This window comes from Alligator mississippiensis, chromosome 4 (assembly GCF_030867095.1).
Source record: "Alligator mississippiensis isolate rAllMis1 chromosome 4, rAllMis1, whole genome shotgun sequence".
In the NCBI taxonomy this organism is placed as follows: Eukaryota; Metazoa; Chordata; order Crocodylia; family Alligatoridae; genus Alligator; species Alligator mississippiensis.
The window spans coordinates 185,457,679-185,483,508 of record NC_081827.1 but is presented as its reverse complement, the minus strand read 5'-3'; the positions used below and the strand labels follow the sequence as shown (position 1 = coordinate 185,483,508).

The window sequence follows — 25,830 nt, the reverse complement described above, 5'->3', positions numbered from 1 at the left end:
AGAGGACACTTAGGTTGGAGATTAGGAGGAACTCTCTGACTATGGGAGTGGTCAAGCATTGAAACAGGCTAGCTGGAAAAATCTTGGAAACCCCGTTCCTAGAAATTTTCAAAAGCAGACACTTGGCTGGAATGGTCTAGTCAGGGATGATCCTGCCTTGAGCAGAGGCCTGGACTAGATGATCTTTGAGGTCCCTTCCAGCCCTAGCTATGATCCTAAGATCAGTTGGATCATATACTTTATTAAAGCATGACAGCTCCTGGGCTACTTATGCAATACATGAAGGCTGAATAGAGTAGATGGAGCAATGCTGGGAAGGCTCTGGGTGATGTTATATCAGGCAGAACACAGGCAGGGTAACACGTTAGGTAAAGAGGCTTGGTCAAGACCACACAGAGCAACTCCAAGCTATAGGTCATGTGAAAATTGGAGAGAGATGTATATAAGCTTTGAGTACATGGATACAAGCCAATATAAAATTCAGGAAGAGTCTCCTTTTTCAAAGTCTAAAGGAAAAACTACAATATCAAGGAGCTGAGGATTCATCAGTCTTCAAGCATTGAGAATAATCGGATCTGAATCCAAATGTCAAGACTACGCTTTAGAGGTTCTTTAGATCAAGTGTGCATCTGGGATCCAGCCTGGTATTTCTAGACTCCATACTGCAGAAGTTCAGCGTGACTTCTGTAGCGATGTGCTCTCCCTCTCTTGGACAGATCCAGGATTTAGCAAAGGGGTTGTGGGAGCAGCAATTTGTGCTGAAGGGGTGGCTGCACCCTCAACACCGAGCCTTTCACCTCTCAGTGCTCTTTATTTAAAGTCCCCAAAGCAAGTACGAACACCCTCCCCCTTCTCTTCCATGCTCTAAGACACATGCCATCCCCTCCTCTCCCCATCCTTCTCCTCCCTGCCTGCCACTGCTGATTTCCCCTCTGTTCCTGCGGTGAGGGAAACTTCAGAGCCACTGCTGCCCACTCCAGCTGGCTGCACGGAGCTCAGCAGAGACAACAGTGGCAGTGGCTATGGGTTGAAGGGTTCCTCTCTCTACATCTGCTCCTGGGGGATCAGACAGGGTGAAGGACTCCATCCCCACCCATTGCCACTGCCACTGCTATCCCAGCTGAGGCCAGCCCTCATGCAGCCCAGCTGGAGCAGGCAATAGGGGAGTGAAGGGGAGGGAAGAGGAGGGGAGGGAATGTGCCTTTAAGCACAGAGGAGAAGGATGGGAGGGATTGTCATCTGCTTTGGGGGCTTTTTTAAAGTCTCCAAAAGCTCCCACAGGGTAGTCCAGTCTGAAAAGTGGGGATGCAGCCATGCCACTGCACCCCCTCTGGATCCGTCCCTGCATACACCAGTGCAATGGAGAAATAAGAAGGTAAAAGGAAAGTAAAGCAGTAAAAGTTAACAAAATGTGGAGAAGCTGGATAACTGATATAATGGAAACAGCTGTGACACACACCTTGTACAGAAATGCTGAAACCACTTCCTACCATTACTCAGGTCATTGACAGATGTGCAGCTCCCTGGTCTCACTCATGACACTTCACAGAAAGCACCATGAGTTAGACTGACCCTCCCAACCCAACAGACATTCACTGTTGGGTCAGGAGTGTGGGGGATCGAACTCTAATTTGGAACCAATCTAGCTAGGAGCTGAATATTTGCATTTTCTCTCCCCCAGCTCTGCCTCTACCCCACACTACCCCAGCTCCTGCACTGTCTGCAAGATGGGAGCCAGGGGGGTGGGTGTCAGGGGGCACAGAAGGGAGCTTGGGCTGGGGTTTGCTCAGCCTTCGCTAGAGGCGGGGCAATGAATTGGAGCCTCCCACCTCATGGCAGGGCTCCAATCCATCCACCCCCACTCCAGCACAGGCTGGGCAAACTCCAGCCTGAGCTTCCTCCCCTCCTTTCTCCCCCACTCCCATCATGCAAACGGCACTGGGGGCAAAGCTGGGCTGTATCAACCCAGTTGCCCAATCAGACGCAAGTTAATGAAGGTTGCTGTGCTTTGGAGTACCTTCATTTGAGCCCATATATAATGAGGGTTAATTTGTCATGTGATTGGGACTTTAAAAGCACTCTGCAGCCATGCACTTCTATTAGGGCATGGCTATAAAGCATTTTCAAGAGGCTGATCATATGACAAATGTAACTTCTGTCTGTGCCCCCACATAATCTCTCATTCTCCCAAGATTGACCCTGCTTACTCCGGAAACTGCAACAGAATTGTATCACAAATCCCAGATCCCTCCACTTCTATCTTGTTTCCTGGCTTCATTTGCTTTCCCATTTCTTTAGACCATTTGCTCTTAGAGTATTTTCTCCAGCAGAGATGTTTAGTTATCAGTTCAGAGAACAGGGTGAGGTGGGGCAGCTAGGGCACTGATATTAAAAAGTTTCAGTTTATACAAAACCTATCCATTTAGAGGTATAGTCTTTTCCCTGAGCCACAGGAGTCAGGAGACCTGTATTCTGTTCTTGTGTTTGCCAGACTTTTCCCATGACCTTGAGTAAATTACACAGGGCTTGATCCTGTCTGCAATGCAAAATTCCCATTGACATTAGTGAAGGCACAGACCTTTGTGATCCCTTTAAGAAGTCCAAGAGGGTTTTGCCGTTAACTTGCATGGCAGCGGGACTGGATTCTCTCCGTTTCCTATGACATAAGATAGGGATAAGAATCCTTCCCTCACAAAGGTGGAGTAAAGTTTTGAATTCATTAATATTTGCCAAGTGCTTAGAGATCTCTGAAGATACTGCTGAATTGTAAACAGGATAGTCTTATCAGTGAATGATAACCACATCCCATCTAATGGCTGTCTTTTGTACAACAGAAACTGTACTAAGTGTTGGGGGGGGAAATCAGTCTCTCACATTAAGACACTTAATGCATATTTTTTCCACCAGTCCTAGAAGCACTACAAGTGATTTAACATTTGCTCCCCAGGGAAAAACAGGAGTTACGGGGCTGACTCATATTATGAGAAAAATTTTCCTCAAAGACTAAACTTGCATGTTCCCCTGCCAGGCTGCTGTGTGGAATTAAAAAAGGAGTTTAATCACAGAGGTGCTGACACAAGACTGCACTGTGAACATTTGACCTCAGCTACCACCTTGTGATTACATACATATGTATATATGTAACTAGTCAAAGCTCACTGTCGCTGTATCCAGAAGTCCATATGACCCTAACAGTATCAAGTAACCATTATCACCTGACCCCTCTAGAGTTATAAATATAACAACAATAGAGCCCTAACTGAATTATAATTGGACAATGATAACAGGACAATGGAAATAACAAACTATAAAAGACCATCCATCCTCACTACTAGATCTTATACTAAAATCAGATGCAGAGCATTGCCATGGATGAGCTGCCAGGACCCATTGTAGAGAAGCTACAGATCTTTCCCAAGCCGGAATCAGAGCACCCACTAACAGCCCATGCACCAGTGGACAAGTACTATGCAGCACTGGTCACAGGAGACCTGAGAAATCTCCAGGTCCTGATTGATAAATACTATGAAGATGTGAATGTGGTTTTTGAGATCAATAAAGATGAGCTGGAATGGCAAGTGAAAAGCCAGGCCTCTTTTGGACTGTCAGGTACTCTTGCTTGCAAGGACCAGTTTGAAATATAATCAGGCACTTACTAACCCAAAGTGAGAGAGATGTAATGCATTTGTTCTAAATGCATTATGCTGTGCTTAATAACCTGCTAGAAAGTTACAGAGATGGCTAATTTCTGTTTAGATTAATATACTGTCTGTCCTGTGAATTCTACCTTTGTGATGAATGTTTGAAGTGCTTCACTGTTAGCAAGTGTTCCAAGCAAAAAAAAAAAAAAAAAAAAGGGCGGGGGGGGGATTTGTGTGCTTATGCAAATGTTCACTGCCAGAACCAGAGTAAAACAAACAAACAAACAAACAAACAAACAAACATCTCCGGGGTTCAAGAGCCTAAATCATTCTCGAAAACAGCACATGGGAGCCTAAAGCACTTGGGCACATTAGAAGTTTATAGTGCTTACTCTCAAACAGTCCCATTTGGCTAGATGGTGCTGTTTTGCATGGCAGAGAGAGATAAAAGGATGCAGAACTGCACTGCGGAAGGTGGCACCCTGCAAACACTGCATCTTGGAAAAGGGGAAGGTTTCCTGGGGCTCTGCAGTGCATAGGGAAAAGGAAGTCTGTGATCTGTTGTACCCGACTGGAAGCAGAGCATTTCACACCTGTGTTGGTTTTGCCTATTCTTAGCCAGAGCCCACCTTAGGGAAAATGGTGCCCTGGGCAAATTTCTATTTTGGCATCCCTCCTCCCCTCCCAAGTCAGTGGCGCTGCTGCAGGCAGACATAGGCATAAGGAGCATGGGGCACAGTCCTGCGGGGAGGTGGAGTGGCATGGTGTGCCAGGCCAGCAGGCAGGCATTGCTGCTGCCACCCATGCTGCCCTGCCCTGCCCAGCTCCTCCTGAACAGCGGCTAGAGGTGGGAGCAGGCCAGGCTGGGCACCATTCCTCCTGCCTAGTGTGAAGATCAGCCAGGGCAGGCTGGGGCAGAGCGCTGCTGTGAGTGTGGGCTACTTATACTTGTGTGTCCGCATAGGCCGCTCATACATGTGTATGTGCACATGGCACCCCCTGACCACAGCGCCCTGGGTGGTTGCCGATGTTGCCTACCCCTAAGGCTGGCCCTGCTCTTGGCCCATGGAATTACATGGTAATTCAGAACTGCATGATATGCTCTTGGTACTGAAAACATGCTCCCTCACAGCCCACTTTGAAAGCTGAAGCACTAAGGAGGGGCTATGAAAGGCAGGGAGTGCTCTCTATACCCTATTTCCCTCCTACTGTGCCCCTAGTTTAGCCTATGAAGGACAATGGACCATGCCCGGTACTGAAGCAGATTAAAAAAAAAAAAACAACAACAACTTTGACCTAATTATTTCATGGTCAGAAAAGGGAGTTTCATTGAAATCAGTTTTCCCCTGGTGAAAGACATAGGGCTGAAATTTTCCACCAGGGGAAAGGGGGAGGAAGGGAGGGAAGGAAATCAAACTAAATATTTTGTTTCAGGTCAGTGTAAATCTTTACTTCTGCCTGATCGGCCACAATGCCTCATGGGAAATGGTGTTCTGTACACTTTATGGCCCTGTTCTCCCCCATGGACCAAGCTCACTGGCTGTACGAAACCTTCCATAACAATGCACTACCAGCGGCACTAAACCCCTCTCATTTTTGTTGGTTTATCTGAAAAGCAACAATGCATTGCCAAAAACAGCAATCAAGATGCTCATAGCAGCTTTAAACTGTGCTTTGACCACAATGACAAGATGCTGAAAGCCATCTTGAGCCAAAGTTAGAGGGAACAAAACAAGGCAGCAAGGGAGAATGCATACCTAACCCAAAATTATAGAAAGTCCCCATGTAACTTTGCTAGTTATACTTCTTAAACTCTTTTTATGGAATAGTATGATATGCTTTACAAAGAACTCTAAATAAATAAAATAAAACCAAATCCTGCATTCTCTACTAAACCCTTATTCAGGCAAAACCTGGTGAAGTTTATGGGGATTTTGCCTTCATGAAAACTGGAATCCTACTTCAGCAAGGCACTTAAACAGTAATTAGTTGCTGTATAGCACTTTTTAATTGGTCAGTCTCAAAACAGATAGATAGGCACTATTATTTCCCCCCTCCCATTTTACAGATTGGACAACTGAGGCACAAAGAAAGAAAGGGGATTGAACAAGTTCATCCAGGAAGCCAGTGAAAAAATCCAGCAAAGATTGAGTGGTTTCAGCTTAGCAAAAGAATTTAGATGGTCAGGAGAGTGCCACCAGGCCATACCCTGGGGGCCTAGGTGCAGGTAAATATTTGCCTAACTTTAAGCAAGTGAAGTTGAACCCAGTAGACCTATTCACTCACTAGAATTTAGGCACATGCTTCAACAGAGCTTAATAAAACAGGGTAGGATTTTCTAAGAATTTAAGTGAAAATGCTTCCATAAAGCCAGTGTAAAAATAGGAATAAATCCTTGTAGGTTAATAAATTAACATTTAACTACACTTATTATTACATTGTCTCTAACAAGAACTCTGAACAAACATTAACCACTCATGGACAGGTGAATAAAAACACCACATGTTAACAATGTGCCACCCCTTAGAGTCACACTTACTCAACCATAATTGAGATCAGGCCCTATCCTACTAACAGCTAACAGAAATGTCCCTTTAGCTCAAGTGGCAGGGGGTATACTTCTGAAGCAGAGAGATTTGAAGTCTCTCTCAGCCGGTGCCATGAAGTTCTAGGTGTCAGGGATTTGTGAGTGGTGTCAGAAATAAGATTTGAACCAAATCCCAGATGTCTGAGGGGTGAAATTTATCTAGTCAGTTCTTTAAACACTTCCTGGAGAAAGTATGTGTCACAGTGAGTCCACACATTCTCCCTACTGTGTGTTTGTCACTGTACTGTATTGAATGGACTCAGTAATGTTCATCTGAGTTTCATAAGCTCTATAGCACTAATAAGTGTTCTCCACGATCCCAAGCCACAGGAAAAGCTGGGACAAAAATCCCCAACTAGAAAGTCAAAAGAAAAAAATATATATATAAAGCATCTCTTTCAAAACATTGTTGTGAATCAATATCATCCGTCCTCCCTATAATGAAGCAGCTTGGTACATATTGGGTCTATAACTGAAGATAAGGGAAATAAAAACATTTTCAGGATTTAGGCAAGGGGGCTATTCACACAGATAAGGTATTGCTGTGGGACACAGGAGACTGGGGTTCACTTCCTGGCTCTCCAGAAGACTTCTTGTATGCCCTTGAGCAAGTCATTCTCTCTCTGCCCAGGTCCTCAGTGCAAAAAGGGATGATGCTTCCCTTAGCACCTCACGGAAGTGCTGTGAAAAGTAAGTGACTACACATTTGGGAGGCACTAGGATACCACCAACATGCAGGGATAGATAAAGGTATTCCTGTTCTGACCCAGACCAATCCTCTGAGTTGCAAAGGGCTTGGCCTACTGTGTGTAATGGCGTCTTGACCTGCAGGGAGTGTGTGTACATAGAGCAAGGGGGTAGAGGGAGGAGGGAAGAGTAGAAGAGAACAGCTGGTACATCTGATCACTATAAAACGGATGCAGCAGAGCCAGCCCACCTGAATGGAATATGAACAGCTCAAGAAGGGAATTTTCAATGGGACCAATGCTGTCATTGCCAGGGCAACTGTCACGACCAGTCCAAAAGGACATCAAATCCGTACTTTGGCTCAGGCACCGTCCATGCCCAACCATTGCAGACATTTTCCCAGTAAGCTACGCTTTCAGGGGCAAGTCGAGGCTCCCAACAGGTTACAAATCTGTATTAGATGCAGGTAGGTAATTAATGAGCAGCCTTTTAAAACATCGCAGCATGGGGCTCAGGGGAAGAAGTTAAGTCTGTGAATAAGATACCCTTTGCGGCTCATTACAGGCACGATATCGATTCTTCCATCATTATAAGAAGGTATTCCTGCCATATGAAATCCTGTCCATTGATGTGTATTCACTGGGGAATTTTTATTCCCTTACAGCCACCATTGCAGAGTGGCTAGCAGCCTTAAACAGGCCTTTTGAAACCCCCAAAGTTTTCAGAGAGATAAAAACATGCAGTGTACTGTTCTGATTTATTCAGGGAGACAGCAATGGCTACACACACCACTAAAAAGCAGAATGAAATAAATCAGACTTGTGTGGAATAAGGAGCCAGTAATTCTGTTCAAGAGCAAAGTGCATTAAACAGCTGCTAAAACCCTAGCATTTTCTGCCAGTTGAAACTTTCCCAAAACACCCTCTGCATGCACTGTGTGCCAGGCTGTTGCAGATATCAAGCCTGTTTGCTCTGCATTTGAACCACTGAAGCTCCCACTGCTGAAAGATTTAACACTTACTAGATGCCATGTACAGGACCAGGTACAAACATTACACTTTTATCAGTATAAGTGATTGGAAACTCATCTATATCCATAAAAGAACAGAAGTTTGGCACACACAGACATAGACAGTCCAAAATTAGCACTCCCCGCCCCCGCCCCTACCAAAGGGCACATGTGTATTCTGTTCACAGGCGAGAAAGACTTTTTGGCATTTCCATCTACTATGGAACTCAGTTCTTTATCTGTTGGTTTCCACTAGGACATGTATGAACAGGGCTATGTAAACACTAATGGAGTCAGTCTTATGTCGGTCATAAAGGAAGTACTGATTTTGAAGAGGGCAGGGGGGTTGGGTCACTTAAAATTAAAAGTTTACCCCTGGTCCCACATAACTCATTTCTCAGGAGTCCCAGTCCTGTGGCCTAACCACCTTTCTTCTCTTCTGTCCTACAGGCTTGTGGTCCCTAGAGTACAAAAGGGAGTTGACCACCCCACTGTGTATTGCTGCCAGCCATGGGCACACAACCTGCCTACGTCACCTGCTCTTTTGGAGGGCAGACCCCAACTTGGCTCCAGGAGGCCTAAGTGCTCTGCATGAGGCCTGTGCAGGGGGCCACACAGACTGCGTAGAGCTGCTACTGGAGCACAAAGCCAACCCCAACCTCCTGAGTGATGAAGGCTTGGCACCACTTCACCTGTGCACCAAACAGAACACACTGGGGTAAGAGAGCCCACCTCAGGCAACCTGTATACCTAACCCCCTTCTTCTCCCTCATATTAACATCACATCCCTTTTAATTGCAGTTTAGATTTAATGGTCTCTGTCCTAGCTTCCTTTCCACCTTCTAATGTGCCAGCCCATGGACAGGGATAATCCTGCCTCAGGCAAGGGGTTGGACTATTGAAGTCCTATAAAAGTCCCTTCAAGCCCTGCTTCTTTATGATTCTATGATCAGTTCTTCCAGATGAGGGCTTGATCCACATTGTATTAAATCCCATAAAAAGACTTCCATTGCATTTTGGATTAGGCCCTGTATAGTAGGCCTGTGCAATTGGCTAGTATTCGCTTTGGATTCAGCTGATTCAGGGGACAGTGTTTGGAATCACTGTCCCAAATTGATTTGGCCGCTGCCAAATTGGCCAAATTGGACAGGCATCATTCCCTGCCCACTCTACCAGCCCCGTCAATGGCTGTCCCACCTGGCCTCAGCCTCCCAGCTCTTTAAAAAAAAAAAAAAAAGTCCCCACTCACTGGCTGCTGCCAGGTGGGAGGGCATACTGCATGGGGGAGGCTCTGCCACGAGCCTCCCAGTCCCGCCTGCTCTCCCCCACCCCCCTATGGCTGCCCCATCTGGCCCCAGTTCCCGGATCTTAAAAAAAAATAAAATTAAAAAAGCCCTGCACTCACCAGTTGCTGCCAAATGGGGGGCAATCCCTGTTGCCCCCCACTGCATGGGGGCTCTGACATGAGCCCCCAGAAGTCCCAACAGCTGCTGCAGCAGCTGGTGAGTGGGGGCTTTTTTTTCTTTAGAGCCAGGAGCTGGGGCCGGGTGGGGCAGCCATGGGGTAGGGCTGCGAAAGCAGGCAGGGGATGGGGCCTGGCAGGGGTCCCCCCTGCTCCGGCCCACCCCTTCCCCATCCCCTACTTACCAACACGGAGTCCAGGTCCAGCTCCTTGCAGTCGCAAGCAGGGACTGCCCAAATCTTCGAAGCTGTCTGAATCTTTTCCAAACTGACTGGGAGAGCTTTGAATCAATTCAGACCTTCTTATTGGTCTCCTGATTCAATTCAGATTCAGAGATTCAGCCACTGAATCAGGCCAAATCTCCTCCGAATGGAACCAGCACCTGAAGCTTCGTGCAGCCCTCCTGTATAGCATCTTGGAGCTCTTTCACCACTACCCGGCCCCATAATAATAGTAAATTTATGGATGTCAGAAGAACTTGCATCCAAATGGTATCTTTTTATTCAGCAGATGTACCCCTTTTTTGTACACAGTGTCATCCTCTTACTTTGTTAGCAACTGGAACATGTATTCACTGTTTTTAGCCCTATAGAACCAAGAGGAGATGGACCTAGACTAGAGCCTAGTCTGGCTGATTTCTAGTTGTAAAACCTCCAAGGTAAATGCACCAATGCATCCACCAAAATAGTAACTTAACTGCTATCATACCCCTTCCCTTAAGGACAGGAACTAATGCACCAGAAATGGCTAGATTTTTCAGGTTGCCCTTAGACTAGCAAAGTTGATTTGGATGGAGCACATGTAAGCAAAGTCTGGAAATGTTTGCATCCTCCCATAAAATGAGTCTGATTTTTCTTGTCTTGGGTAAAGGAAAATTGCAAAGCTGTCTCCATGACAGAGCATAATACAAGTGTGGGGTTCTCTCTGTTGTGTCAGCTTTGCTACAGAACATTAGTCATCTTATCAGTTTTGAAAACATTCAAGTGCCAAGTATGTTAAATGGTCTTAATAGCTATAAGTTGCATATACCAGTCACTGAATAAAAAACACACATGGGACCCCCACTGCCAAGTATTGTGGCTTTCACTGGTTAAATATATGGACGTGCAAAACAAAGAAGTTAAATGTCAAGGGAATAAGAACTGACAGTAGCAAGTGTAACCCAGGTGGTACTCAGGTGTATACCCCCTTTTCAAATGAAAGCATGTTAACTGGGTACAAATGCACTGTTGGAGGAGTAGATGCTCTGCTGCATGCAGCTTTCCTCCCCCTCCCTATTGAGAAAAACCAGAACACTTGTTGAGATTTAACTATATACAGATTTAATAGAAATTTATATATATATATATATATATATATATATATATATATAAACTACAGCTATAGATATTTACAGAGCTAAATGAAAATGCTCCATATACAGAAAGACAAAGCAGGGTGGGTTCATAGAACAATATGCAGTCTTATGCTCTAATAGGGTGTGAAGTTACAAAGCAATGAGGTGCAGAGCTCAGAGAGGTGCAGGGTTTACCTAAAACCAAGGTTAACACTCTGCCCAAGCACAACTGTGGACACCCAAAATAAACTACCCCGGGGATAAGAAAAGGCAAAAGAAAGAAAAGAACGGTACCCTAAGGTCCAAAAGGGGTATCATAACTCTGGCCCTGACCTGTGAGCCCTTTCCTTTGGGTTGTCTCCCCAGCTGGGGACACCAAGAGTGGGGTAGGCCTCCCTCCCCTGTGGGAACCCCATTCCCCAGATTACTCACAACTCCTCCAGACACTGACAATGCAGCACCTGTCTCCTGTGCCAGTCATCTCCTCCTCCGGTGGAGGATCTCAATTATCTAGCCTCCTTTTGAAGACCCCCAGGGTAGGAGCAAGCACCACTTCCCTTGGAAGTTGGTTCCAGATCCTAGCCGTCCTGACTGCAAGGTAGTGGTTCCTGATGTCCAGCCTGAACCTACTCTCAGTCAACTTATGGCAGTTATTCCTAGTTACTCCTGGTAGTGCTCGGGGGAACAGGGTCTCTCCCATTCCCGGCTGGTCCCCCTTGGTAAGTTTATAGACAGCCACCAGATCCCCTCTCAGACTTCTCTTGTGGAGGCTGAACAGGTTCAGGTCCCGTAGCCTCCACTCATAGGGCCTGCCCTGCTGCCTCCTGATCATGCGAGTAGCCCTCCTTTGGACCCTCTCAATGCTGTCCACATCCCTCTTTAAGTGCAGTACTCCAACTGCGGCCTGACCAATGTTGCATAGATGGGGAGGATCACCTCTGTGGACCTGCTCATGATGCATCTGTGGATGCATGACACGGTGCATTTGGCCCTACTGACCACATCCTCACATTGGCAGCCCATGTTCATCTTGGAATCAATAATGACTCCAAGATCCTGTTCTGTGCTGACAAGAAGGGAGTTCCCCAGCCTGTAGGTATGCTGCTGGTTCGTCCTCCCCAGGTGCAGTACCTTGCACTTGTCAGTATTGAAACCCATCCTGTTCTCATCCGCCCACCCTTGTAACCTGTCCAGATCTAGTTGTAGCCTGTTCCTGCCTTCTAACATGCCCACTTCTCCCCACATCTTAGTGTCATCCGCAAACCTGAACAAGATGCTTTTCACCCCCTTATCCAAGTCACTGATGAAGATGTTGAACAATGCGGGCCCAAGGACCGAGCCCTGTGGAACCCCACTGCCCACATCCCTCCAGGTCAAAAACAACCCATCCACCACCACTCTCTGGGTGCAGCCCTCCAGCCAATTTGCAACCCATCTGACTGTGTAGGCATCAATGCCACAGTCACCTAATTTTTTTATGAGAATGGGGTGAGCAACAGTGTCAAAGGCCTTCCTAAAGTCCAGAAAGAATACATCCACTGTGACACCTGCATCCAAGGATTTTGTGACCTGGTCGTAGAAGGCCATCAGGATGGTCTGACAGGACCTGCCTCTAATGAACCCATGCTGGTTCACCTAAGCATAATCTCCCCTGCTGGTCCCTCGCAGATGTGTTTTTGGACAATTTTCTCAAAGAGCTTCCCCAGGACCAAGGTAAGACTAACAGGCCTATAGTTTCCTGGGTCCTCCCTTTTTTGAAAATGGAGACCACACTGGCCCTTTTCCAATCCTCTGGCACCTTGCCAGAGCACCACCAGTGCTTGTAGAGCTGTGCCAGGGATCCTGCAATGGCCTCTGCCAATTCCCTCAGCACCCTGGGGTGGAGATCATCTGGACCTGCTGATCTGAAGACCTCCAGTCCCACCAGAAGTTCCCTGACCAGGTCCTCTCTGACCCTGGGCCCGGCTGTGCCTCTCATGAGTTTGTCCAGGATTCTGGTGCGGGGGATGTCCCGGTCCCTGCTCAGAAATACGGAAGCAAAAATTTGTTAAAGAGGTCAGTTTTATCATCTGGTGCTTTACCATCTGGTGCACATCGGACTGGAGTGCGCTAATTAGCGCACTCCAGTCCGATGTGCTGTAATTAGCGCTTCTCACGTATTCAGTGTCCCTGTGCTTCAAAATGGTGGCAGGGGCATTTTAACTAAAGCTTGTTCAATGAGCCTTAGTTAAAGTGCCCCTACTGCCATTTTGAAATGTGAAATGCTGAATATACAAGATGCTGTGGGCACTTTAATCAGAGTGACTGTCAGAGCCACTCTAAAGCACCCACACACACTCCCAGAGCACATGTAAAAAATGCCCATGGACTTCCGAAAGACCTTTTGCCTAAAGACTATTATTACATTGGTACCTTATTAGTCTTCAAAAAGGACAAGTATTTAAAGAGCTTAAAAAGATCTGTTTTATAAAAGCAGTTCTTGCCACATGATAATGACAAAAGAATTACCTCTCTTCTACTAATGAAGACAGAATTTGGCAAGAATTTCCATTTCCTTTATTCTCACATAGTGACTCTGTTTCTTCCGCCTAGAACCTTGCCCACATTCTTGCTCTTTAGCTTATGACTACAAGATACAAAGCAACACACATGTATCTTTACATCCTTCCCTCTACCTTTCTCCCTTCCTCCCAGCATCTCAAAAAAACTCCTTAACCAGAATTAATATTTCCAGAAGTCTAGATCTGATCACACTTTTAAACCAAGGTTCCTTCTCTCCAGTTGACTCCTAGGAATTCTCAGATTCCAGGAGGTGTACACCCTTTTCTAAAACTCTTCACAACAGGATTTTCCTCCCTTCATCAAGGCAAAGATGTGAGCAACAACACAAAGCAGATCACATGACTATCCAACTGCCCTTAGAGCCAGGTAAAGATGCTCCTACTTAATATGTAAGGAGAACTACACTTATTCTCATTTGGTATAAGCATAGATGAGACTGAGAGAAAACAGTCATATTCAATAGCTGTAACCCACTGATGAGCATTGTAAGTCTATTCTGGCCAATCCTAGAGATCCCCCCAACTACAGGACCTCAGCTCTTTGGGTTAAGCTGTAGCAATCTGTGCTTTTTATGGATTCTGAAGCTCCCAGATTCAGCCCTCAGTGTGTTGGCCAAGACAATGGCCACCCCACAGCTATTTGCACAGGGGCCCCAGAGACAGGAATCCACAGAGCAGAGGCAGTGATGGTAGAAAGCAGCCACATCTTTCATCTCCCAAGGGTAGACAAAGGACCAGCACAGTCTGCAACATGACAGGTGAGAGCTATAGCTTGCACATGATGAGGATGCCATGAAATGTGCCAATTAACCAGGGAGCCCCATGGAGGGTTTTGAGACATCCTTCTCTAATGGGCTATTTATTTTCCTTTGGGTATGATCATCGAAACACTGTAAGCACTCCTCTGGCACTGAATTCCTTTAGGCATGGGGGAGCCCTGTGTGTAGATGGAGATGTTAGAAGAATTCAGAAGAGGTTCTCTCTTTGTCTTGCATCAAGGACTACGCTGATTCTAGTCCCACTTGGAAACAAAGTAAGGGAACCTCAGGAAGTGTGTGTATCTGCCCCTTGTTAGAGCAGAAGAGATGTCATGGCTTAAGACATTAGTACAAATGTTATTAATGCTAGCTGTGATTTGTGACTAGTTTCAGCCCAGTATGACTTTAAGTGACTGAATCATTAAACCTTGGAAATCAGGTTTTTAAAAAGCTAGACTACCTTGATATCCTAGTAACATTGCTTACAGCTGTAGTGAACTTAGTTGCCTGCCAGTTTAAATGAAAGGCCACCCTTGATTCAGACCTATCCCTTTAAACAGACAGAGAGGCTAAACAGAACTAGGTTGTGAATCCAAGATAACACCACAGAACAAAAGTCTTACAGGCCAGATGTTAGATACTTTGCAAGTAAAGGTTCCATAAAAAAGCAACTGCAAGCTGAGGGAGACAGTTTTCAAATGTAAATATCCCAGGCATTTTATATAAATGCTAGTCTTTGCAGACCAATAAAAATCGAACCAAATCACATACTTGAATACTTGAACAACTCAGTGATGCAGCTCATGCACAACAAAAATAAAAAATTACATTACAAAAGAAAAATGGGTTGGTTTTTTTGGCCACGCTGAATCCTAACAGCTAATTCAGGACTCAATTTTCCCCATTTACCTCCAAGTTTCTTTTTTAACCACACAAAAGCTAAAGCCTAGCCCCAAAGCCCCTGGCCTAAAAAATAATAATAATTCTTAGCCTTAGACTTGCAAAAATCATTAATTTTTATTTGCCCAGACACCCAATCCACTTTTTATGCAACCCCATAAAAATATTAGTGGAAGAAGATGGCAATTGTGTTATTGCTGGTCTAAAACATAAAAAGGATCCTTTACCCCTTCCATAAAAATGAATGGGATTTTGCAAGGGTTATTTTTAGCCATTCTCTAACTTAAAAATACCTTTCCTGATATACATGTTTTTGCAGAAATGAGGGGGGAAAATAAATAGCATGTGAGTTGCCAACCTGTAATACAACTATCACACAGATGCAACGTGGAAACAGCTGTGTTATAAGCCCTTGAATATTGGGGCTTTATAATGGAAATGCTGACAGACCCTTAACTACAGCAGCGCTACGGGTGATTCTACAATAACTAAGCCAACTACCTTGAAGGATCAAAAATTAATAGACATTTCAGACAGGTTTTGAGGTTTCGACCAGTGCTTTTCAATTGCAAAGACTTTTGCTAAAGTTAGACACTGAGGAGGTCACACTTTAGGTTCCATAAACATTTCCTCTTTGATTAGGGGAGACTACTTTCCTGATTTTTTTTTTTTTAAGTAGTACATTTTAGGTCATCCTTAATTTTTTACTGACAATAAAGAGCAGGTCATTGACCTACATAGAGAGCTATTTTATTTTTCTCCCTCTTGATAACAATGGCCAGAACACCTATGTGTCGGGTTCTTCTGTATTCCCGTATAGTCGGAAATTCACCATGGGGGCAGGACTTAAAACCTTTGAGCCTCTGAGTGACTGGGATAAAAAAAAATTATCTGGGCTTCCTTCCAGCCATTTGAGCTTCAGAATCCATGAGAATTCAACAAAAAGGATATCAGAGCTTTAATCTACGAGCTTTTTGAAGAGATTTAAAAAAAAAAAAGTTCCAGTAAAGTTCACTCTTACCTTCTTCACTTTAGGAGCCATGCATGCCAACTTCGCCCTATTTAGTAGAGTTCCTCTCCTTGACCTCTTTTTTACAGCAGAGATAATTAACATGGTGGGGTAAGACGAGTCTCTAAATTCACTACACTCTGTCTCTTGCTTTTTTGCTAAAGCTGGAATGATTAAAGGAGAATCACTTTTTTGAGACTAAAATCGAGGGGGAGAAAAGGTTCTCAACTTTGTCCGTGGCACCAGGCAAAAATAAAAACAGGATCCTAGAAAGAGTCAGGTGGTGTAGGACATCTGAAACATCTACTGAGATCTGTGGAAAGCTGCTATCCACTTCAGGCTGAGATGGAGAGGCATTTGCAGAAACTTAATGATGGTCATTTTCAAATAAAGGATGACTTTTAATAAATGAATTATTCCAGGTAAACCTACCTGTGGGGCTAGATCTGCCATTCATACACCTGTGATTTCCACAATGAAGTGGGGGGAAAAGGCTCTGTTATGGCTGTGTCTCACCCTATCCTTTTGTTTCTCAAGGAGCTCCACAGAGGCCAGTGGGAGGAGAGTGTAGAGCAGAGACATTTCTGCTCCTCATACCAGTATGACAGCTGTCCCCTACAGTTTCCAGGCAGTAATACATTCTGGAACCCCACCCATGGCACTTGGAGACCTGATAATTCAAGTGTAGTGAGAATCACTCTCAAAAGGAGCAGCTACGGACAGGCCAATCAGCAATAGGTCCTCTGTCATAGTGGAAGGAGTCTCCTGAGGATCCATGAGGTTGGAAAAGTCACAGCCTCCAAAAACCACAATACATGTATGCACCCTTCCAAGCAGCAGGGGTAATACCAGGGAGATATCCCAGGACTTTTCCCTTCTCCTGGATCTTGTTAGATTTTCTTTTTAGAAAGGGTGATGTGCCTCAAAGATAAGTAGTCAACAAGCATCACGGGGCTCCATGAATGAGTGGAGAACACCCCCACAAGAGAACTCAAGGCCTCGTTGTGCCGGGCACCATGTAAGCACTTATCCAAAGAACCCAACACAGCCCCATAGAATTTAGTCCAACTTAAGTGACACTGAAAAGGGGAAAAGACATAGTTAAGTGGATACAGCATTTAGGTACACATGCACACACACACACACACACACACACTTCCAGCTTTCATCATGTAAGCACCAGCTTTCATCATGTAGCTCTCAAGTAAACACTAATTGATAGATTTCTGATGGGTATCTTGGCAGAACAAAAGGTATTGGTTTCACTAATCAGTTCAGATAGGAGTAGTATTGCCAACCTCAAGCATTAAAAAAATCAGTCAGCCCTAACTGTTTTAATTTGCTCCCTGGTTTGAGCTTTCAGAGTTCACAATTTCTAGCCTTTTCTGTACAACCATAAGGGACAGAAATATCCTGTAATTTGTGTTAGGATTTCCCTGCGGTACAATGACTCTTCAACAGCGGTTCTCAACCTTTTTTAGATTTAAGGCATATTTCTGTAGCTTTTGTGAACTGAGCAGTAGGACTGTGGGAAGCTTTGGTCGCTGATCAAATTTGGCAGAGATTCGGCCCAATTCAGTGGCCAAATCTCCGAATCAAATAAGGAGACCCTTTAAATCTCTCTGAATTGAATCAGAACCCTCCGAATCGATTTGGAGAGATTTGGAAACATTTGGCAATTCAGACACACACCCAGCTTTAAATGTTTTTTCTACATACCTCTAGGTAGCAGGCAGCTGTGAATGCTGCAATGCTAGGGCACATGGAGTGTCCCACAGAAGCACAGGGGGGTCCCCAGCGTGCTCAGCAGCAGACCCGGAAGTGGACCAGAAGCAGTTCTGATCCACTTCTGGGTCCGTCAGGGAGTGCGCCGGACCCCCCCCCCCCGGCTCAGCAACTGGTGCCTCCTGGGTTGGGGGGGTGGGGCACCTGGGGTCCTCCAATGGCCGATCACCAAGCCGCAGGGGGGGTCCCTCCAGCATGCTTCCCAGTGGACCCAGAAGTGGACTGGAAGTACTTCTGGTCCACTTCCAGGTTCATCGCTGAGCATGCAGGCCCCCTTCCCCCCCCCCCCCACTCACACTCCTGTAGGACACTCCATCCATCCCAGCATCACAGCATTCACAGGCTGCTCCTGGTACCTTGAAGTACATAGAAAAAAAACATTTAAAGCTGCGTCTATGGCCGAATCACTGATTCTCCAAATCAGCATTGAATCTTCAGATTCGTATTCGGCCAAATCGGGGACAGTGATCTGAATCAATTAATCGAATCACTGTACCCAATTCAGGCCAAATCCAAATTGGATAGTGCCCATTTCACACACCCCTACTGAGCAGTACTCCATGTCAAAAGCTAATTTGTTTAATACAGTGCTCACCTCCTTGCAGAGAGGCCAGGCAGGGAGAAGCCTGAACCTGTCCTTATATCTTCACACCTCGCTTATCTACTTACACATCATGGCATCCTTTAAAGGATCTTGCAGCATACCGAGGTGCAGTGACACCCCAGTTGACAGTCACTCCTCTACAAGCTAGGATTAAGAACACCAACTATTCTGAGATTTGTCAACACAGGATATTCAATGCATTAGGCACTGTGCTTGGAATGATATGAGGGAGCTGACTGAACAACCAGCTGATTCAAGCAGACCAGACTAGTATGATTTACCAAGGTATAAGAGGCAAGAGCAGAGAAATAACGAAGGAGAGAAGTGAGAAGAGCCTTCAAGGTTATGAGAAGAAGACTGAACTTGATGCAATAAAGTAGGGATATCCAGGGGCAGGTTCAAAGGGAGTGCAGCGGTGCAGTCATAACTCCCTTTCAGACCATATTGCAGAAACACCAGTCAGGGACTTTATTTTTAAGTCCCTGAATCAGGTAAGACTCCCACTCCCTGTGTCTGCTTCTGGGCTGGGAGAATCTGCCTATTGCTACTGTCCCCAACTGAGCAACCAGTTCCCACTGCCCCAGCTGGAGCAGGCCAGGAGCAGCTGGGACAGTGGTGGTGGCAGGTGGGTCTCTCCTTCTGTGCCCAAAGGTATAAGTGGAAAGGGTAAGAGGAAGAGTGGGAGGGGAGGTGCCATAAGCACAGAGGGTACATGGAGGGAGTGCTGAGAGCAGAGGAGGAGGAAGCGTGTTACCTGATTAGGGGACTTAAAGCCCCTAACTGCTGCTTCTGCAGCATGGTCTGCTCACCCCAATTTGGGGTGAAGAGGAAGCTGAGAGTGGGGATTCAACCACTCATATGGCAGAGTTTGCTGCCTTAACACCCCACTTTGTAAAATACTGGATCCATCTATGGGGGAATCTATGGAAGGATTCAAATAGGATAGTATTGGGTCAGAGTAATGGGCAAGGAGGATGATCTTAACAGCTGCATTTTGTCTGGACCAGAGAAACTGCAATGTGAGCATCAGGGATACCAGGCAACAGCATGGTGAGAGATGGTGAAGGCCTGGATGGGGGTTTTGGCATCAGGACAGATGAACACATCCATAAAACAACTGTCAATGCTTCTCTGTTCAGAAAAATAGCACATCCACATTCCCACGGACAACGATATCATGAAAGAAAGTTAAACAGAAGTACTGGATGATGAATCCAACTTGAAAGATAAATAGGCTTTGGTAGAAGAAACTGTTTTGAGAACAAACATCTGTACGATCAGCAAGCCATTGAACTTTAGAGAGAGTAGGGACTGACAGATGTCCACTAGGAGTGGGGTAGGCCTCCACTCCATCAAGCAGCTATACACATCTACCCTGGCCTCCATTCCAGATGTCTTTAAATTATTAGCTAGCTGGCTAATAACTTAATGGCTAATTTCATTTACAAAACCTTTTTGCTAAAAAGAAAGGTGTAACAGTAACCATTGGAGCATTCAGAGCCCTCTAACATGAGGACTCTAACATGTACCAAGTCCACAGGAGATTGACTGGGGACAGAAAGAAAAAAAGAAGAGTGCGCTCTTACCAACAGCAGTAGTTAAAATAATAACAACCACAACCACCACCACCTGCAAATAATTTTGAACAAAAAATTTTCATTAAAAAAATTCTGAAGAGATTTTAAATTTAAATTTTGGTTTTCCAAAACTGATCTTTTTCTTTAATGCATTTGTTTTTTTCCTCCTCCTTCCAGAATGATTGTTTCTGCGCTTTCCAAGTCATGCTCTCTGTCTCTCTCATTATTTTACCACAATTTATCAAAGGGAGAAATGAAAATTCAAAATTTTAAACATATGTTACACTAAACAAAATGAAATTCTTGTTGCAAATTGCATTTGCCCAAAACTTTGATAAGCGAAATTACAGCAAGAAAAAACAATGTTTTTTCAATTAGCTGTTCCTGGAAGCAATACCATGCATACGCTGTTACAATGCATCTTCATGGTAAATCTTCATGCTCATGTAGCCCCACAATTCAGCTAAATCACTGTAACTGCAACTTTGAAAAAAGGGAGGGCTAAAGTCACAATGGGTTAACTATATTTATATCACCATAGAGGCATGCATATATACTAGTGACATCATAACAGTTTATATCTGTGTACCTATATGATACAGATACAGCTGTTGCAACCACCTATACTGCAGGTAAAAACCACATTTTCAGTTAAAAGACCGTGTCTATCCTTCACAGATGGAGAGATAAAGTTTGAAAACATGATTCCAGTGACATATTAAGGCTCAAACCACCGCCACCAAAAATACAATACAAATAAAAAACACAAAAAAACCCAGTTTATTTTTCAAAATGTTCAGAAAAGAAAAATCTTGTAATGAAGAAAACAGCTCTCTTTTTTGACACTCTCTAGGGTGGCAACCTGGAGTATTAAGCAATCTGTTCATCTTTTATTTAGCTTTCCAGTAAACAGCAGTCATGGCAGTTAAGCTAGAATGCTTGCAGACCTATTACACCCCCCAGAAGCAGAGCAGAGCTGAGGTAGGAAAGCTGCTAGTCCACCTGAACAGCAGTCCCCAGAGGTGGGATGCCTCTGTCCAGACTTGATCTCGGTAAAGACAAGACAGGATGTTTTATAGGGATCTAGTCTTGATGTTCTTGTCTCAAGCTCTTGACAATGCCTAGCACTCAGAGACTGGAATCTAAGCCCTGCTTTACCAAAGTGCCCACCGGTCATAAAGCATTTTTAAGCCATGTCTACCATGCCAAGCGGAGTGAATTAGCTTGCCTGGAGCACTGCACAAAGGAGACTATACTGCTTCCAGTTCAGGAGGCAGTACACATGGAGCAGTGCAGCATGTTTGCTGAGGCTCCTGCCTGGAACTGTAAGGCTGCCAGAGAAATGAGACCTACACCAGCTGGCAGCACCAGCCAGCCCACTCAAGACTCCCTCATACCAGCAGCTGAGTTAGGGTTAGCTATTGTACAAGCAAGGATGCTATTTGTATACCTTCCCCCTATCCTCCCAGCACTATGCCACATAGGAACAGACATAATGCTAACATGAGAAGCAGTAATGGTATAGCAGAGGAGACTTTAACTAGCTACCTAGTGCACCCCCATGTCCCCAGTGGTTGAAATAACACCATAGACTTTTGTCTTCAAGTGGCATTGTCAGAGCTCCACTCTGGGCTTTGGGATCGTCAGCCTCTTCTGTCACTCAGCCTTCCAGCTAGGTCATACTCAGTCATACCCCTTCTTGGGCAAGAACCTCAAACTCTCAGATGAAACAATCAACATCCCAAGCAGTACTAGTCCTCAAAACTAGGTCTTCATTCCCTCCTCAGGTCTTCTTCAAGCCTGCTCTTTTTTCAGTGTGGAAAAACCTACGGTTTCTCTCTGAAGTCCCTTCCACCTCTGCAGCACTCAAGAAAGGCCTCAAGCAAAATACAATCTGCTCACCATGAGCTTGTCCTCACTACCCCAGGGCTATCTTCCTAGGCTTCCTTCCTCATGACTCCTTCAGGAGCACCTTACTACTCCCCTCCCCAAGCTTCTCACCACTTCCAACTTCTGCATCCTCAGGGCAAAGGAGTCAGGTGTCCTCTATCGGTCCTCATTAACAAGCCACAGGTGTAATGAAATGATCATTTTGCATGGCTGGCTGGCCCCAGGGCTTTTGACCCTAAAAGGGGAAAAATGTCTGATACATGCAGCCTTACAGGTCCATATAGCAAAGAGAAGAAAGAAAAGGGGGGGGAAAAAAGAGGAAGAAAAATTAATCTCCTCCCAGGTCAGCTAATATGACAGCTTACCTCCCCACTGCACTGTGCGAATCTTGTTCTTCCCTTCAGAGTCCTGTAAGCAGAGCATGCAGTTCTGGGACTGTATATACTGGTCACGCACATTAACACATCCCCTTGTAAGAACAGAAATAAGTTGTACCAGCCAATTTTGCCATGTGTTACTATGTTTACTTACTAGTTACACCACAAACTATATTCTAGCCTTAGAATTTTTCAGTAATAATAGTAATAATAATAATATACTCCTCTACCATGTTGGGGAAATCCCAGAACTTGCCCAAGTTTTTGGGGGGCTATCTCAGTGCTCAAGCAGACTTTCCTGCCAGCTGTTAGATGCCAGAAAAATTCATTGTGAGAATCAGTGACCAGTTCAGGACCAGACAGCTGACTTCATGGGACCTACAAACAATTTTTACAGGTTAGCTTATACTGTATTTACATTCTGAGTATGCCCCTAAAGACTTAATGGAATACCTAACCTCATTGCCTACAGTTCAGGAAAGCATTTAAATACAAACCAAATTGCCCCCTTCTGGGCCAACATTAGTGACTAAATATGGGAATTCCACAGATGAAAACACAGCTCACTAAACATGAACCAGAGAGACTCAAATGGAGAGTAGCAAGCACTATGTATCCTCTGTGGGTCAGGCACCAAAGTGGGTATGTAATGCACTAGCTGGTACTTTCCCTAGAAAGAGAAAAGCTTACCCTGAGCAGCTGAAGCCCACACCACCAGTGCAAATTCCAGATGACTTCCCACTATGTGGCAGACAGCTGCCACCTTAAACACTGGGGACTGAACCAGGGACCTCCAGGGCTAAACAAGAGACTGTAAAGCTGGAGCTAAAGAACCAGAGGCAGTAAGAGATTTGCCTCCTTTTGTCACAGAAGGGAACACAACACACATGCCAAACAGTGGATTTCCTCAATTGACACCACAGTTCTGTGATCAGTGTATTTTTCCTTTGGAGATCACCTGAAAAACAAAGGGTTAGACCCTCCACTTGAAATGGAACTACATCCATTTGCACCACATGAGGAGCCTATTTCCCTGGAAACAGATCCCTTTAATAAAAGCAGAAAGAAAGACAGAGGAAGAGAGATTTCTCATTAGGAATTTGCTAGTCTTTCGACTGATCACAACTCAATCAGATATTGTTTGTCACAAAAGACAAAGACAGTGTACGGGGGGGGGGGAGGAAAAGGAAGAAAAAGTGCTAAAAGCTTGCATGAGTCAGGCTGGATCTGAGGAAGTCTTATTTCTGTTAAATACCTGCACTAAGCTTCACTTAAAATACTTGAGCAAAGACATGTGTGTACTGCATAGCCAAAAAAAAAAACAACGACTCTTAAGCAGAGAACCTTTAATGGCTGAGCTCCATGGGTAGGTTAATACCTCTATAGACTTAACTGACTTGGAGGTTGAAAGATACACTAGGTAACAAATGCCATACAGCTGGGTCCAGTTCTCAGAGCACCATTTATGATGGCCTCGACATTCTGCAACGTATTCAAGGTCTTGCATATAGTATACGTTGGTCTCCCCCCACCACCACCTCCTTCTACTCATCTAAAAGAAATCCCATGTGCTTTGCTAAACACAGCACAACCACTTGTCCTAGCTTCATTGCCAACTGCCCTTTACATGTAATGCAGGACTAGACATTGTTTTGCCACTGTGTCACCATTACGACAGCTACAACGTCAACTTCTAGCACAAGAAGTAGCAGTCATTTTGATTCATTTAGACTGGCTTATCACTTTCATTTACTTGCACTAAAAAAAAATTGGTGTGGACTGTTTATCTTTAACCCCCTTCTGTTTGTCAGAATATATTCCCAGTTGTGAATGTAAGACCGTGAAGGGAGAGAATGTCTCCCATTGTTGTCCAAGGGTTTATGAGTCTTCCAGCTCTGAAATTACGCTTTGGAAATTTCAAGATCACTTCTGTTACAGATTTGGGGTTTTATTGCTGGTGGTTTATGGATAGTGTGGAGGAGAGAGTGCCTTCAAAAAAAAAAATCACAATCTCTTTGATTCTTGAAACAGCAGACACTGCCAAACAACTTGCAAACAGTACTATACACCACTTGCAACTCATAGTCTGTTCTTGAAACATAAAAAGGTGGACCCCCTAAGCACACATGACAGGTGAACACCTACAGTCATTACTGGGGCAAGACCTCCCAGGGACCTCAATCAGATTCTACAGGAAAAAAGAGACCAAAAGTCCCCATAAGCTCCAAAGCTCCCTCCCTCCTCTCCCACCTACTAGAGGACTTGGCCCAAGAAGAAGAAAGGTGGGGGGGAGAAAAAGTTACTTCTGGTGAATCATTGCCCGTAACACTCTGATTTTCTTTCAAGTAAGGGCTTTACTTCACAGGGCATAGGTCTGCTCCCACATTGATCCCACGTTACAGAAAATGGCTTATCCACATGCATGTTCCTTTCAGTAATGTGGAAATAGACTTTTCTAATGCAAATCAAGTTATGCTGCATCCGGAGAGCCACAGGATAAGTTGCAGCCCACATCTCCCTACAACTATCTTCTGAAAATAAGGTGACCACTTAAATAGGAAAATCAAAAACAAGTAGGGAACACCTTTTAAATGTCAATCGCTGCACCTTGCCTTCTGTAGCCATAGAAACACATACCAACTTGAGTTAATCCATCTCAGTACTACTGTACATAGTGCTAAATCAAGGTCAGGGCAGTGGTCTGGATGTTTTCAGCTGTTAATCATTCTCTAATCTTCTCAGAGTTGATGAATATATAGAAAGACCATTGGCTTTCTAAACTCCCACCCACCTCCAGCCTATGCAGGCAGACCCTTGCCTGAAGGAACAGATGTCAGAAGTGGATTATAGAGACAGTCTACATAACACTCCAGGGATGTGTCTATGCCAAGAGATGAAACAACTGCAGACAGATCAATTGCAGGAAATGGTTGATCATCCCCTATGACTTCAGAACAGTTTAATACATCCTCACAGTGATTTTGACAAAACCTTTCTAGCACATCTGTGCATGCTGCATGCTTTATAACCTTGCTTGTACCCATGCACACTGGACTTCCAGAAGCATTTAGCCTGTGGTGCCCAGAATGCTTGCTGAGAGATGGGCATCAGGGACCAGGGTACAGGTGGTCAGCCCCAATGGCTAGTTGGATAGAGGCTAAGAACCAGAATTAGGAAGCCAGGAGGCTAGCCAAAGTCAGAAACTAGAGTCAGAAATCAAGAAGCCAAACATGAATGCCAGGAGTGCAGGAGCTACGGCTGAGGCAAGATGCTAAGATCAGGATGGTCTATAAACTCTATAGGGGTGCTTGTACATGCCACAGGGGTTTTATTTGGTTTAGTTCTCCCTAAATTAAAACGGTGTGTTTTTAAAAAGTCACCATTTCAATTTTGGGAGAACTAAACTGAACTAAGCCCCATGGCATGTCCACAAGGGTGAGGGCCTGATCCTTAGAGCTTACCTGCCTTTCCCACAGCGGGGTGGGGCGCAAGCTGCTGGTGGGTCCAGCAGTCCCTGAGCAACAGGAGGGCGTATGCTTCCCTCTGCGGTGGCGCCAGCACCACCCAGGTGGCACCTGCCCCCTGGCACCCAGCCCAGGCAGTCCCAGGGAGCACCACAGACACGGAGGGAAGCACCGGCCCCCCTG

General features: G+C 45.0%; 1 protein-coding gene across 1 annotated transcript in view; it reads left to right on the top strand.

The window, feature by feature from the left end:
- Nucleotides 1-25,830, top strand: part of ASB18 (ankyrin repeat and SOCS box containing 18) — a 48,994-nt gene that overhangs the window by 10,233 nt on the left and 12,931 nt on the right. The window contains exon 2 of the mRNA XM_059725552.1: nucleotides 8,375-8,642. Coding sequence (XP_059581535.1) covers nucleotides 8,375-8,642 — 268 coding nt within the window. The remainder of the gene's footprint in view (nucleotides 1-8,374; nucleotides 8,643-25,830) is intronic.